The sequence below is a fragment of the Tachypleus tridentatus genome, chromosome 2 (assembly GCF_004210375.1).
Source record: "Tachypleus tridentatus isolate NWPU-2018 chromosome 2, ASM421037v1, whole genome shotgun sequence".
NCBI classification, from domain to species: Eukaryota; Metazoa; Arthropoda; class Merostomata; order Xiphosura; family Limulidae; genus Tachypleus; species Tachypleus tridentatus.
Window position 1 is genome coordinate 31,640,092 of NC_134826.1, and position 16,721 is coordinate 31,656,812.

General features: G+C 33.1%; 1 protein-coding gene across 3 annotated transcripts in view; it reads left to right on the forward strand.

Annotated features, from left to right (window-relative positions):
• Positions 1 to 16,721, forward strand: part of LOC143240355 (ubiquitin-conjugating enzyme E2 T-like) — a 57,614-nt gene that overhangs the window by 5,465 nt on the left and 35,428 nt on the right. For all 3 annotated transcript variants that reach the window (XM_076482672.1, XM_076482685.1, XM_076482676.1), the window contains one exon: positions 10,751 to 10,878. In XM_076482672.1, coding sequence (XP_076338787.1) covers positions 10,770 to 10,878 — 109 coding nt within the window. In that variant the 5' untranslated portion in view covers positions 10,751 to 10,769. The remainder of the gene's footprint in view (positions 1 to 10,750; positions 10,879 to 16,721) is intronic.

Here is a 16,721-nt window from a genome sequence, read left to right on the forward strand (position 1 = left end):
CTTCCTTTACAACTGAATTAATAGCCCTAGCAAACAAGCCAGCCTCTATCCTGTTTAAATGTAAACCATCTATTCCAAAAAGCTTCTTTCTTGCAATGAACTGATACCACAAGTCCAACCAGTCAATCTGCTCTTCCTTATGTACTAACCCAAGCCTATCATTTAGTTCAAGTGACATACTTATAAGTTCAGCCCCACTGTTAGTTCTAGGCAGAATCCCTGACAAAATGAAGTTATGCACTTTTCCTAAAATGCTTTTGTTAACCCCTTGAATTTACTAGTTTGCTCCTTTTGACATACCTTTGCATCATCATCCCCTACATGCACAACAAAAATAGCATCTCTGTTGGCCATTTTTATTATATCTCCTGTGCTGTCTGTTATATCCTCTACTGTTGTCTCCAGGTAGGAAAATCTATTACTTCTCTCCTTATTTTCTCCACAAACTATCCTATCTACATGCCTTATCAAAGAATCACTGATAACATTAAGTTTATCATCCATATCTTTCACTGTTGATTTTGTTTTCCTTCATTCTTATAGTTCCTCATGTGCAAAAGTTGTGGACTAAAATCGTTTTCTTAACAGAAGAAGCTCATTACAATTAAATCCACTAGTTTTAGCCTTAGTAGTACTCCTTATAACATCATTGCTAGGTGTTAATTCCTTGTATGTAAAATCATAAGCTCATCCTGAAATCCTCTTGACATTTCTCACTGTGTTACTTTTCTTTGTCTATCACCTCTAGTTTAGTTAGGATAGTCTCGTACTTCTCCAACCTACAAATGCAACATAAACATTGCACATTTTCATTACTAGCTTCCTTTACATTATAAAAGTACATTATAGTCCTGAGTTCCCAAGTAAAACCCATTCATTGCACCCATTACACCTTACAAACTGTTAATGTTTAATTCCTACACTAGTGTTAACCATTGTACTAATATTTATAACCTGAAAGCAGATACTCAATACCAAAAACTAGTATTCTGTTATCAACACTACTACTGTTAAGCCTAATTAGTGATGTCGAGAAAACCCACTTGTAGAGAAATATATATGCAAAAACGGCTCGGTTGGGTTCTAGGTAAAATATTTTCTCAACCCAAACGAGCCGTTTTTGCATATATGTTAAGCCTAATGTTTAAAAAATAGTTGTTTTTTTATTACTACGTTTTTTTATACAATAGCAATTAAGTTTAATTATATAGGACTTAGAACTTTATATTAGAAGTGACAATAACTATTCTTCCCATGTATTTATACATCATGTTAATAATACAATGTATTTAAGATGATTTATTTTATAAGTTTTCTATAACTGTAAGCTTAATTTAAACTAATGGATCTAGGTACAAGTAAAGAAATTAATCCTTAAAACAAGGAGGCAGTAAACTGGTCTTTAGATTGTACTTATTCTGATATAAAGAATATTGGAACCTTTTAATGACTTTATTTATATTCCTTTGTAAAATGCACTGAAACATAATCATTAAAAGATTCTAATATAAAGAATATTTAAAAAATTGCAGCAATGGGGCATATTCATTGTACTGTCTGGAAAAATCTGTTAAACGTTTTAGTAGTATATTATATCTTTTCCATATTTTAGTAACATTTAGAACATGTAAATGATACACTTATCCTTGTAACATTGTACTACAGTAGCTACAGGATTATCACCTCCAAATTATTACTGTTTACATACAGAGTGCACTGTCCATCTTGGTAAGACTGTAAAAGGTAAGACACCTTATGGAAATGGTGACATACTGACCTTTATGAAACCTGTTTTCATATGCCGCTGCATTTAAGATTGGCCCCAAAATACAATTGTGAGGTGGAGTGTTATAACATAGTGAAGTTGCTGCAGTAGTTGCAACAGTCATTATTACTTGTTTGTCTATGAATACTTGTATGTTCAAGAACAAAAAGGTTTTGTTGTGAATAGAGAAGACAGGCTATCTGCTTCTGGAGCTGCTTATCGGCTGTGTCACATTCGAAGCTGTCATGTGTATGAATTGTTCCTTTCATATGATATATGTTGGATAAAGTTATCCAGTGGTTTTATTATTATTATTTACAATCTAAATGAAAATTTCCTTTAGTTTACCAGTTGCTAAGTGGTGAGTATTCTCTGCTGTAAAGTAACAAACATCCTAAGAGCCATGGATATAAGACAATGTTCAAAAGGTACTGACAGTAATTTGTAACTCTGTCAGTTATCCATGTTACAAGTTGGTACATGGGCCAGTTGTCTTATATGGTAATTTACTGCTCCTAGGCTCTTTTTCTTTTTGCTAACCTCTAACCTTAAGGCTCACACCTAATCTCATGATACTGCTGCATTGTTGCATAAAAATGACCATGCAATAAATCTCCACTAATGAGAGTGCAACACCACTTCCTGGAGCAGCTGGTCCATCGTTCAATCATCATTTTGTGATTTGACACTTTCATGATGTTTCTTGTTTCAACTGTGTGAGATTTCTCATCATAAACATTTGCTTGAACTGTATATATAAAACCAACTGTTCTGGAACTATTTTTTGTTTTGATTTTCAAACAACTCTTCCTCTGTAGATTTTGTAACTTCAATTTTCAACAGCTTAAATATACAGAAAAAGCTATTTCCATACTGTTTATGTTGAATACCTGGAATTTGTTTACTCTTGATAGACTACCAAAATGGTATTGGTTGCTTCTTCATCTCTCAGGGGAAGTGAAAACTATTATACAGCTGCATGTGGAAACTTACATGCAGTCTTGGGCTTTTTCAGACTCTTTCTCCTCATGTATGTTACTTTTTCACTCTCTCTTATTTCTTATTATTCTTTACCTTCCCTTTCAGAATACTGTGTTTTTCTTCATTCCTTTGTTATCTAAGTCCTTGTTGAAAATGTTTTTGTCTTAACTTCACTATGATGCAAGGTATACTTCATCCTCAACTTGGCTTATAATCGAGCTGAAGCATTTTTTCTTGGATATCCAAATCTTTGAGTTTCTTGTTTAGGCTTGAGGTTCTTGTTCATTTTCTTCTTAGACTCTCTTAAAAGATCAGTTTTCTCACCTTTGAGGAGTTCCTTTCTGAAAACTGTATCAAAAGGGAAAGGGGTAGCTAAATGGGTCAGGACTCTATGTTCATTAGAAGATACTAATGTCATAAGGAGCCCTTTCCTGTGTGCAAATGTGTTACTAAGGTGAATCAAATGACAGAATGCCCAAACCTCTTTAATCTCACAGGTAGACAGCTGAGCACAGTGTGTAGTATGACTAGGGCTAAGAGTCAGGTTGTTCCAAATTGGAAAATACTTACATGAGATATCCAATAATCAGTAGACAAAAGATTCTTGAAAAACTAACATGTGCTATTTACAGGTGAAACTCCTTGGAGTTGTGAATAAATTAAATTTTTATAAAAAATTTCTTCATGATTTGAACTAAATAACATTTAGAAAATAATAAAAAATAATGTCTGAAACAGTGATTTTTAATCTAGGTTCAATCGAACCCCAGGGGTTCGGTGAGTCAGTCTCAGAGGTTCAGTGGAGGTTAAGACACACTGTGTGTGTCCCATTTCCGTTCATCCCATTCTTATGATTTGTGACGTTATGCTCCACTTGGCCATCGTTGGCTGCAGCTGATAACATCACATCACTTGGCCTTAATATCTGTGCTGCAGGCAACTACGTTATCTTAGCAGTCGACTTGTGACTGTAGTAATCATTCGTCATTTGTGATTTTTTTCCTGATCTTTCAAACCTTTCATACCAACTATGTTGAGCAAAAACTGAAAGCGGTCAGACGAATACATACAATATGGATTTACGTGGAACATGATGGGAGTCAGCGTCCTCAATGCATGATTTGTAATGCCAAGTCGAGCAATTCTAGTCTATAACCAGCAAAATTAAGAGAACACTCTCTAAAGCTGCATGGAGATGGGAAATACAAGAACACAATGCTTGCTGAATTCAAGGTAAAGAGAGCCAAGGTTCGAGGAAAATGCTACTTTGCCTGTTCTCGGCTTTGTACCCATCTACAAACCGATCCTCACAGCATCGTACAAAGTTGCGTACTTGATCCCAAAGCAGGGCAAACAACCACACATCATTGGTGAAGCACTCGTAAAACCAGCTGCATTGAAGATGGTGAATATCATGCTGGGAAAAGCTGCTGAAAATAAGTTATCCCAAATTCCTCTTTCAAATGACACCATCAGCAGCAGAATAGATGACATGAGTGATGACATTTTGGCTCAAGTAGTTGCAGATCTGATTTCAAGCCCAGCAAAATTCAGCCTTCAACTCAATGAGACTACCGACATTTCTAATCTAAGCCAGCTTGTTGTATTTGTGCACTATGTGAAGAACGATGAGATAAAAGATTTTTTATTTTGTAAGCTTCCTACAACAACAACTAAGGCAGTGGACGTGAAGAAACTTGGGGATGACTTCTTCAGAGACAACCATCTTTTGTGGGATATGGTTTCTGCAGTTTGTTTGGATGGAGCTCCAGTCATGCTGGGATGAAACTCTGGTTTTGGTGTGCTGGTGACTGTGTTCTGCACAGGCATACATTGGCAACAAAAGCCTTGCCTTTAAAACTGGCATAAGTATTAAAAATTGTAGTGGAATGTGTGAACTTTGTGCAAAATAGTGTCCTGAAGCACCCCATCTTCAAAGAGCTGTGTAATGAAATGGGCTCTGAATTTGAGGTACTTCTGTACCATTTTAACGTTTGGTGGTTATCCCGGGGAAAGGTACTGAATCGTGTTTTTGCCATGTGTGTGGAATTAGCCCTGTTTTCGGAGAGCACCAACATCGTCATGCAGATTGCTTCGAAAATTCTGAGTTCATTCTTATTTTGGCATACATGGCCGATATCTTCAATGCTCTCAATCATCTCAATCAACAGATGCAGGGCAGTGGAGTCAACATCATCGAAGTGGAAGAAAATCTGAAGGCTTTTCAAAAAAAGCTACTGTTATGGAAACGATGAACAGAGAATGATAACTTTGCAAACTTTCCCTTGCTGGACGACTGTGTAAGTAAGATCGAAGATGTGTCTGAAATTGGAGACATTTTTGTACTTGGGGAACTGAAGCAAGCAATTGCCATGCACTTAGATGAGCTCGCAAAGTATCTTGAGGGATACTTCCCCACTAGAGAGTCATATCCAGCATGGGTGAGACAGCCGTTCACGTTTAGTGTTGTGACAGCAGATGTCAATGATGAATACCTCAACGAAATCATTGAACTTCAGCAGAGCCAGGTTCAACAGCAACTTTTCAGAACAACAACACTCTTAACGTTTTGGTGTCACCAAATCGTAGTGTACCCTCGTATTGCTAAGAAAGCCCTTGAGATACTCATACCGTTTGTTACAACATATCTTTGTGAGCAATTTTTTTGAGGATAATAGACATAAAAACAAAGAAAAGGAACAGACTTTGTTGCGAAAATGATATGAGAGTGGCGCTTCCCAAGGTGAAGCCGTGCATTTCTGAACTTGTCTCTGAAAGGCAACAGCAAAAGTCACATTGATTTGCAGTAAATATTCATTGAGTTATGTTTTTGTTTTTGTGTGAAATCCATGTTTTGTTGGTTTTGTTCTTTGAACACAATGATATTGTGTGCAACTGATGCATAGTTCATTTTGTGCACTAATAAAATATCTACTTATGTTTTGAATTTGAAAAAAATCATATTTTATTTTTCCAATTACGAAGGGTTCAGTGAATGCAAGTATGAAACTTCCGGGGTTCAGTACATCCAACAAGGTTAAGAACCACTGGTCTAAAACATTGCTGAATTAAAATTGTTGAAATAGAACAAATATATAAGATTTGTTGAAAACTGTGCCAAAAATTAATTTGGTGAAGAAATTAGAGTAATTGGAAGAAATTTTGTTTTCAGGTACAATAAGTTAAGAGTAACTTTGTTAATACTTAACTATTGTATATGCAAAGTAGTGCAAAAACCTGTTACAAGTGAAAAATGTAATTAATACTGTTTCATGTCTTTTTCCATTCAGGTTCATGCAAGATACTCTGCTGAAGTTATTGAATTGTTTTTAATATAAATAAATATTTCATGAGGTTTTCAAGTAAAATGTTTTGCTTATTAAAAACAATACTAAATATTAGTTTACTGTACCTAAAGATTTCTACTACAATAGATACAAGTAATTTGAACATATCCTTTAATTAATAATAAGCTGTAAAGAGAGAGATTATTCTCATGAGAATAATCATTTAATAAACCTATGATTAATTAGCAACTTCTACTCATTGCCTACTCTGTTTGGGTATGAAGAGAATACTGTTGTTTGGGGAAGGGACTGGGCAAATTGGGCAGATGATATTTAATTTTATTAGAGCTAGTTGATTCTTGTGGGTTACCTTGTACTGTAAGTAATACCTTGATGGAGATAGACTATAATGTTATGTAAGAAAAATATTTTAGTATTTTGTTCTATTACAGTGTACCACATTAAAGTTTGTATACCATAGCATTTTGCAGGCAATTAATAAAACCAGTTTATTTTCAATGTATGTCATATTTTACATCAAAATGTCTACAAACAACTTTTTATATTATGTAAGTGTTAATTTACAAAAGATATTAAAAACTCCTCAATCTTCTGTGTGTGTCTCAGAATTCTCCCTTATGAATTTTATATCTTTCCTAATATGGCTTTCATTGTTCAACTAATCACAGACAAATACTATATATTATCACAAGCAAGAAAGAAAAATTTTAACTTCTTTATTTGCTGAAATATCAGTAAATCTGTCCATCAAAGAAGCCCTTCTTAGGTTTCCATAGCTTCCAAAACAATTTTTTAAACCTGTGTCTGTATTTAATGGGCATATTTATAATCAACAGAAAGAGCAATTTTTTCTTATTTTTACAACTGTTGTGTTTAACTTCTATCAAAAAGCTTTGTTGAGATGAAGTACTGTTGATATATACTGAGCATTAACAAAATTTTTTAAAACATTTATTGCTTGGTTAGAAAACCTGGTAAATTATAGTAGCTTTGGAACATTCTAGTGGGTGACATATCTTTTGTGTTTAAAAATGCTTGTTAAAAAGGTATATTAATGTTTGTTTATATAACAAAGAAAAGAAATACATTCTAAAGAATTGCTTATTTGAGTATAAGTGCTCACAGAGTGAACTTTGTGAAGTACATCTACATATGAGATTTGTTGACTTGTTCATGCTGTGATTATTACTTTTACAGATGCATAAACTGTGTGCATATTGCAAGTTGGGACAAAAAATAAATATAAATTTAAAAATATTTTAAAAGGTTAACAGTTGAAATTGTGAAGATAACTGAATTTAAGATAGGACAATTGATGAAACATTCACAGAATAAATAAAGGTATTCATTTCATTTCACAATTTTCAACTTTCAATTTCAGTATAAATTTATTTTGTTACAGTTAACTTTTGATATTTATTTAGGAGGCCATGCAAATGAAATGTGAAAACAATGAGATGGATAAAAGTACTTTTGTTCTTAATATGAAAATTCATCTTTCACTCAGACTGTCTTAGTAAATTATCAGACAAATCCTGATTTTTTTTGTGCACAAGAAATTTGTAATGTTTACTAAAAGCATGTAAAATTCTTTAAAGATACACTTAGTAAATTTGGAGTTATAATAAGCATAGTGTTAACATTCTGGTGGCTCTTTTTTTCAGGGAAATTCTCTGTGCTGTGTTCTGAAGGCAGTAGAAACAGAAACTATTAATTTAAAATTTCAAAAAGATAGGTTAGTATTAAAAAAGGTTTAGTCTTCTAACAGGATGATTGGCTTATGAAATCAGTGTTTGCACATGCTATTTAACACTTTGCCAAAAACCAATGTTAGGGTCACTTTGCAGAGATAAAGTGTAGATGAGATTTTTGGTAAAGGTATACCAGACAACACTATTTATTTATTTTGCCCACTTTATAGTTAGGGATAAATATCTTTGACAAGAGTTTAGCTACCTTTTAACTTTATTGAGCTGTCATTAATAAGGGTCTGAACTTCTGTGTTTGGAATTAATAGTTTACAGTGCCTGATAAATATAAGCATTCCAGGATTCCCCTTGTAGTCAGTGATAATGCTTATTATGTCCTATTATCTTGTATTCAATAAAAATCTAAATATAGGCTAACTTATCTGATATCGAGCATACTTAAATCCTTTTTTATAAAACATGTATTCTTGTCTTTTTTGCCATGAACTGTATTCATACTACTATTTGTGAGGTTTGTTAAATTTCAGTTTAGAGGCTGGTAAACTATAGTTTTTCTTTCAATTTTATTTGGGCTCCAGTCAAAATGTACCTCAACCACTTAATTTTTTCAGTCTATTTATTTTCCTAATGTAGCAGTTCATTTCCAAACTGTAATCTTTGATGCTGATTCAATAATTTGTTTTAAAACCAGAACTGGCCTAAATGCTTGCTTCAGCACATGAATTGAGCCAGTTCAATTTTTGATTTTAAATTTGGTATTTGTAAATCTCAAGTTTTTGCAACATTGCATTTATTCTAGCTGTAAAATTGTTATCTGTTTTGTAGAAATAAATGCAGCTTTTTGAATCAAAAAAGTCTGTTTGACTTGCATCAAAAACAGTAATGGCAACTAAATATAAAGATGATATTCAGTTATTTTCACCCATTCCAATAGTGTAACATAGGTTTGTGTAAAAAAAGCTCATTAAACCTACTACACTTAAAAATTTTACTCTATTGATTGAGAACTATGGTTGATATATTTTTTGAATATTAAACTAAAAGCTTTTGCTCTAGGAATGAATGATTTTACAATTTGTGAAAGATCTAATTTTAAACTCAATCTTTAATTTTTAAGGTAGAAGAGCTAGTATGTTTCAGATAATTAGTACTTTGAGTTTTGATTTGTAAGGTAGCATATAGTACTCATCAGTGTTCTTCATTTCTGAATTAGTGTTGTAATTTTTAGATATATATTAAACATATACAATTTTTAGACAGAAACTTTACATGTAAACTAACATATACAGATACTGAAGATGAAAGTGATATTTTAATTTTCCCAGTGAAAAATGCAGTTAAACCTATATATTTGAATTTAATTGTTATCAGAAAGGCAAAGAATAAAATTTGTTAGAAATATTACTTCCTTAATTTTCTTTTTACACCCATTGAAAAACCATGTTTGTAATAAAAATTATTGAGAATTAATCTATAAATATTTAGATGGTTGTATTATTGATTAGTGTTCTATAATTTGTAATGTAATGAACTTGTGATGTATTTTATTGTCAGAGGGTGTTCGTTGTGTTTGTTTCTAGCCAACTTGTATCTAGTTACGTTAGAATTAGGAAAAATGTCACTAATGAAAAATCATTAACAAAAGATGGCTAACATTAAATTTATTTTATAATTATGAAATTATTTCAACTGACACAGTTGTTTATGATTGTTATAAGTATTAAATGAATAGAAGTCAAGTGTCAGTAACAGAATAAAGAAATGAAATTAAGTGCATGTTAAAAGCTGTTGTGTGTGCAAAACAAACATTACAATAAAATACAGATAAATGAAACTAAATTATGAAATAAGTGGGAGTGAATGAAAAAGTATGAAAAGGTAACTTGAAATAAAGGGAAGAAAATATAGCAAAATTTCCTTTTGTGCATGTACTAAAATATTGGTTACAAAAAAGGGTGCTTCTATAAAAATATTTAAGGTTACAGTAAATGACTATAGAAAAAAATTGTCAGAATAACAGATAAAATGAAAATTTTTAAAATTCAATTCTGAAGGGGAAAGCAATTCTAAAGTATAAATGATGTGGTTTTCATATGAACACTCAATTGCAGCAGAGTCTAAGACTGCTAGTTTGAGGTGTGAAATATCATTTATTTATTTATCAGGGAACTGTCTCATCAGTATTATCATTAATAATATTTTCTGTGTTCAGAAAATTTCTCACAAACTTGGTAATCTGTCTCATCAGTCCATGAAAGGTTGCAGAGGCTACAAATCAGGTACTAAATGACACTTAGATATATGGAAGAGAAGTATTTCTGTAAAGTTGATTTGTTGCATTTGTTAAGCAATGTAACTTTATTCTAATTTTGAAAATTTATATTACCTTCAATTACACTTTCGTAATGATACTCAGTGCCATCTATATATTAACATTCTGACCTTCAGCACCCAGAAAGCAAGTTGTCTGGAGAATTATTTCATTTCCATGAGGTGACTTGTCCCATATAGACTATTCTATTTTTAACTGTGGCATCTTTTACATTTAGAAAATTTTTCTAATATCCACCCATGTTACAGCTTCTATTAAAACTTGATGGCAAATTAGTCCATAGGCTGAGCATATTAGAAAAATTAAAATGCCTTAACTGAACTTGGATGAGTTTTCAAAAGTTGAATTTAAGGCAGCTTGTCCTACTGCCTACAGAGGTTTTTGAAAACATAATTTTGAGTTATGGATTTCAAATTTCTAAGAAACTTAAATGTCCATCATGTTCCCAAGACTGCCTTTGTTCTCTTTAGCAAAATTGTATCAAAATTTCAACTTATCTTCTAAGTAATCCAGGTAGCTCCTTTTTAGAGCCCCTCTGACAATTTAGTGACTTTGTGATAATCTGGCCAAAAGTTAACACAATATTTCATGTTAAAATGTGATTTGCATTTTATTTAGTAAAATGATATTTTTTTATTATTATTGTTCTGTCCAGTTGACATAGATTGTCAAACATGCAACGTATTGCAAGAATGAAGAAAGAACTAGTGTTATTAACGACTCAACCACCTTTTGGTGTTTCATGTTGGGCTGAAGATGAAAACTTTAATGATCTCCAAGCCAGTAAGTACTGACATTTGTTTTATAAAGTTTTAATTTAAAAACTAATACATTTGTGTATCGGCAGTTGGAGATGTAAGTTGCACTGAGTAGTTTTCAATTAAAAACTCTTAAACTTCAATTTTAAATGATATTAGTGTGAGATTATTGATTATTATGAGATTTTTATTCTTTTTATATATGTGTATGCATTTAGTTGATATTTAACAACCAAATGTATTTTAAAATGAAGATTATTCAAACAATTTATACACTTGTGTTTTCTTTGATTTTGAATAACTAAGTGATCACATATGCATTTTTACTTTTCAGAACTAACTCACACAGCTTACAAATATATCAATTATCAAAATGCAAAATATTATTCTACCAAAATCAACAAAAAATAATGAATCTGACATATTTTTCAACTGATGGTGGTGTAGGTTCTCTAGTAATTCTGTAACTTTCTTTCAAAAAATATTTGTTACACACTTAATATGTAAGTGGGGTACAAGACCAGCATCTTTCCCAAGATACAAAATTAGAAAGTTAGATTTTGTTTTTTATTAATTAAGTATAAAATGGTGGGGGCATTATAATGTGATGGTCAATTCCACTATTCATTGGTAAAAGAGTAGTCCAAGAGTTGGTGGTGATGACTAGCTGCCTTCCCTCTAGTCTTGCACTGCTAAATTAGGGACGGCTAGTAAAAATAGTTCTTGTGTAGCTTTATGCAAGATTCAAAACAAACAAGCAGTTGTTTCAGTTTAATATATATTTAGAAATTCATGTAACTTGTGTTGTTAAGTGTCTATTGTGAAAGTCCCAACTATTCTTTAAATTTGTAGATTTTCGTGTGTAAGAATAAAATGTTTTATGAAAGCACTAGCATATCTTTGAATGTTGTTGCCAACTGAGCTTTTGAAAATCTTACCCTAAAAGTTTATAAATCAATGTGCCAAGAGACAGTTTAATATTATTGGTTTGTTAAAATTAGTATACTATACATTTTGGAAACTATAACTGTGATAAATGTTTATTAATTGTGAAATGACAAATGTTTAACTAGGAACCTCTATAGATTTTGAACATTACAAACAGTTACTTTAATGAATTAACCTCAGATGCTAGTATTTCTAAAAAGACATCATATAACCTGAGCAAAAATAAAAACTTGCATTCAATTACCATCAATTGAAGTGCACTCATGTATCAACATAGGATTAATTTGCTCACTGTGAACTGTTGATAAAGTATTCAGTTCCAGACCAGATAGAAGACTCAGTATTGTTTATAAATTTGTAAAACTTTTGTATAAATTATTATTTGTAATAACCATTTATTTATTATATTGTTTGTATATTAAAATATATTCATGTTAAGAAAGAAAGTTGTGTGTATCAATCTTGTTGACAAATATCATAAATTTCATAAATATCAACATTGAATTAACTTCTAAATTGAAATGTTGGGCAATTTCAAATTGCAATACATAGCCTAATAAATTGGAGACTTGTCTGGGATAGATTATAAGTGATAAGAATTACATTCAAAATTTTATTGAATTACTCTTTTGTGAATATATGTCAATAAGTTTGGTATCAAATTGCAAATTATAATTCAACCTTAAGTATTATACATTAGTTAATTTCTTGATAAAGAACATAAATATTGATTTCCAATAAGGTAATTTACCTCCACTCTTAAATAGCTGTCCTTGTTTAGTGCTGCCCTCTATAAGCAGAAAATTTATGTATGCCACAAGCCTTACATGTCCCTTCTCTTGAAATTGACTGATTCCAGTGTGTTTCTCATGCAAATAATTACATGAGAAGTTTCTCAGTATAATGCAATTTTTTTACTGTTTTTTACTGTGTAAAGTGATTTCCCCTAATCACTGCACTGTTATTAGCTGTGAGGATTTTCTCTTTTATCTTTTGGATTAGGGTTTTTTTGTTTCCTTGGTCTCTGATTTTCATATTTTTGTTCGTGTTCCACACCATTCATTTTTCCTGATCCCACAGGTAGTTACCTCTCTTACTCTTTTTTTGCTGTTGATGTTATCTACTGTGGTGGGCTAACCTTCCATGTGTGGATATTATTGTGGTTCTACATTGCTTTGCTTTGCCTTCAATCAAACCACTTCCAGTTCCCTTTGTTTCTTCTTATGCTTTCCTTCATTCAATTGCCTGTGGACATCAGTGGTCTGTTTATTTGACATTGATGTTTCATGTTCTCTTTATCTTTCAACATATTTTCTCCTTTCTCCAGATCATTTTGCCCCCTCTTTCTGTTTCGCACCTTTATCCTTGTCCTGTACATACTCTTCTGTCTCATGTTTACATAGCTTCCAGCTTTGGTTTGTGTTCTTATATTTTTTTCCCTTGACAACCATCCTCTGTTTGTGTTCTTTCTCCTTCCTTCTTTGCCTATTGGCTTCTGTTCATCGTTCTACTGGGGCTCTTCCTCTTTATCGTCTTCTTGCTGTACTGTGTTTTGAGTGTCATCTTATGTAATTCAACACCTTACCTGTTCATTAGCATTTTATCTTCATTGTTCTTCAGAGATGCTTCTTTGTACATCTCTCACTATTTGCATCAGATCATGGTGTCCTTTTCAGGTTATCCTCTTCCACCTGTAGCCATTATAGGATATCATAATTCAATAAGACTTTGATTGGGTAAGTTTTAGTTTTTTTTTCAAGGGCCCTTTACCCTTTTGTTAATGCTAATTGTTTGGATCTCACTCTATGGCATGTGGTGCCTGACCAGGTGATATTTAACTGTACAAATCCGCACTGTCAAGTCATAAACTTGCATATTATAATTCCGTGGCCACATAACACACACTTGCAGAGATGTTCCATAAGATTGCTTGAAGGTTTATTCTCATGATGTAATTGTTTTGTAAGTTTGCCCTTCTAGGACTGTACCCACCCATGAACTACATGGGTAAAGCAAAATGAGGATATTGCCCATCCGTGCCACGTCTTGAACTGAATAAATCAGTATGGTCTGCATTTAAAGAAAATAGTTTTTTGGTCACCCATTTCATTGTCTTGGGGGTTGTCATTCCTCCAGACTCTTCACTGCTAAGTGGATATTGAGAATCCTTACCACTTTCTAGTTGTAAACCACTGAGATGGTGGACTGTGGAGGCATCTTCCTGAATGGGTAAATGAAATGCAAAGAAATAATTATAAAGCCATTCAGTTGAATGTAGGATAGTAGTGTTCTTTTGATGTAGAGGATGAGATATACTCCAGTGTGAAATGTAAAAGCATATGAGAGTGAAACATCAACATTGAAGTTCATCCCTTCAATTGGGATCCCAGTGTTTGGATGTTGGATTTGTTGTAGAACTAATCCACTCTGTTCTGATACTTATTTTTTTACTAACCTACCAACCTCACATCTGTTCTTAGCTGGAACTTTGACATGCTTCATTCAAGTCATTGCCTTCATGTCCTTATACTTTCTTTCTCTGAAGCCATTCTTTCTTCTTTTCCTTGCCTGTAGTTACCATCATTCAGATATAAGTGTCATCAATGCTTCCTTCACTCTTTTTCACTGTACTTACTCCCTGCTCTGTTCAGACTGGCCTTTCTTCCTATGACTATCTGCTGGGGAAGGGGATGTGATTGTTCTGTCACATCTCATCACATCTGATTCATCAACTGTTTCATTCTTACATCTCATTTTTACTGACCCTTGGATGTCATTCTTTAGGCTGGCACATGGATGAATCTGCACACATTTATCTGCTATTCTCTTCATCATCTGACAATTTTATCTTGTGCAGAATTTCGTATCCTTCTAGTCATTATTCTTCAGTTAAACTACATACCCTCTTTAACAAGGGTTAGTACATCTTTTCAAAATACATTGTCTTTTTATAGGATTCTGACAGGTGGCTGATGTTACCTTCCAGGGAATGTTTTTTTTCCTAAATTCTATATTAGGCCATTGTTAATGGAAAGTACTCAACCTATCCTACCCGGCTCTCCTATTACCCACTGTTGAGATGGAGTGTTCCTCAGGTCCTTAAAAGTACCCTGATGGTATTAAATTTTAATCAGTTGCTCCATTCTGATAATAATGTTTCATGAACTCTCATGGAAAAAGCTAGTACTGGGGAAATGGCTTATACTTCTCAGCTTTTAAAAATGTGTTTTGCAGTTGTGCTGTCTTCAGTAAAAGATATTACTGGTAGGTGTTCAATGGGTATCTATGTCTGCTACCTCAAATTCTTCACTCCATTTTTCATGTGGATCATAGGAGATCCTTACCACTTACCAGTTCCTAGACTCTGGAGTGGTGGATCTTGAAGGGTTCCTCCCTAATTATGCACATCATCAGTGAGAAGTAGGTTGGTAGTGATATTGTCTGTACAATACAGGTTATCCCTTAATCAAGTATTCTGTCTTCCTTCTTCCTTCTGTAGTGAGAGTCTGTATGATTGAGTCAATGAGAGAGACACTGTACAGTCTGATTATGCCCCAACTACACATAGGTTTGCTAATCACGTGTGCAGGTGCTTGGTTATTATTAAATTTTAACCATCCCTGTGATGCTTGAGGTTCCTTTACCTTCTCTTCTGGGTTTTCCCTTTGGATGAGTTTTTGAAAGTGGCTTATCTGGTTAACATTTTTAACCATCTCTCCACCATTACAGTGCATGGTCTTAGCTATATCCAAAAATGTATTTCTGATAGATACCTCTTTATCCCTTCCAAGTTATCCTCCTCACTTTGAGTGCAAGTGCTGAAGGGGAGTTACTGTGCAAAGTAGTTGTTACGAACCTATTGGTGGAAGGCTTTAATTGCATTATGATGCCATCATGTGTGAGTGTGGTTTAAATTAACCTGTTTAGTGCCGTAGACGAGATAACTCGTCCAAGCCAATCGGTAACACAGTGCCACAGACGAGTTAATTCGTTCTCAATAATACCTAACTTCAACGCTAGATGTCAGCACCATACATGCATTTGACCTACTTAAAATTGTTCAGTGCCGTAGACGAGATAACTCGTCCAAACCGATCGGTAACACAGTGCCACAGACAAACTAATTTGTTCTCAATAATACCTAACTTTACCGATAGATGTCAGCACCATACATGCATTTGACCTACTTACAAATTGTATCACTTTCGATCCAAAATGGAGTCACGAAAAAGTTACAAAATGAAGAAGCATTAGAGTTGTATTTTGAACTTGGTTCGGAGTTGCTGTAGCAGCTGAAATACTTGGCAGTCAACAGGTTAAACATGATTTTTAGGTGGGATTTAGCTAAGTCCAATGGAATACAGGTTTTAGGTTTTATAGGCAGGTGCATAAGAGATAAAGAGAAGGAAATTATTATTTTCCTCAGACTGATAAAAAAGCATTAAAGTAATTGCATAAATATAAATACAGTGCTTACAGGTCCAACATTGTCATTTTTGCAATACCTGTACAAAAACAGTGGCATGTGTTTGAAAACCAAAAAATGAATAGCATATTCTCGAGGTGTGACTATATTGTTTTGTGCACATAAAATAGACAACTAGTATTACTGATTATTACCAGACTTGATTATTGCAACTATCTAGCAATTGAAGTATTGCCAGTATGATTTTTTATTATTCTCTGATGATTGGTAGTGCCATGTCAGTTTAATTAATGGAAATATGAGTCATAACAAAGGTAAAGCACATTGCTATTAAGTATATATTTGTGAACTTAAAATTATTCCAGCTATTTCAAATAGTGCCATTATATTTAATTGTTTAATAGTTATACAATGGGCTATCTGTGCTATTCTTATGCCTGCTGTTGAAACCTAATTTCTTTTTGATGGGTTGGCTTTTGTTTAGACATTTCATG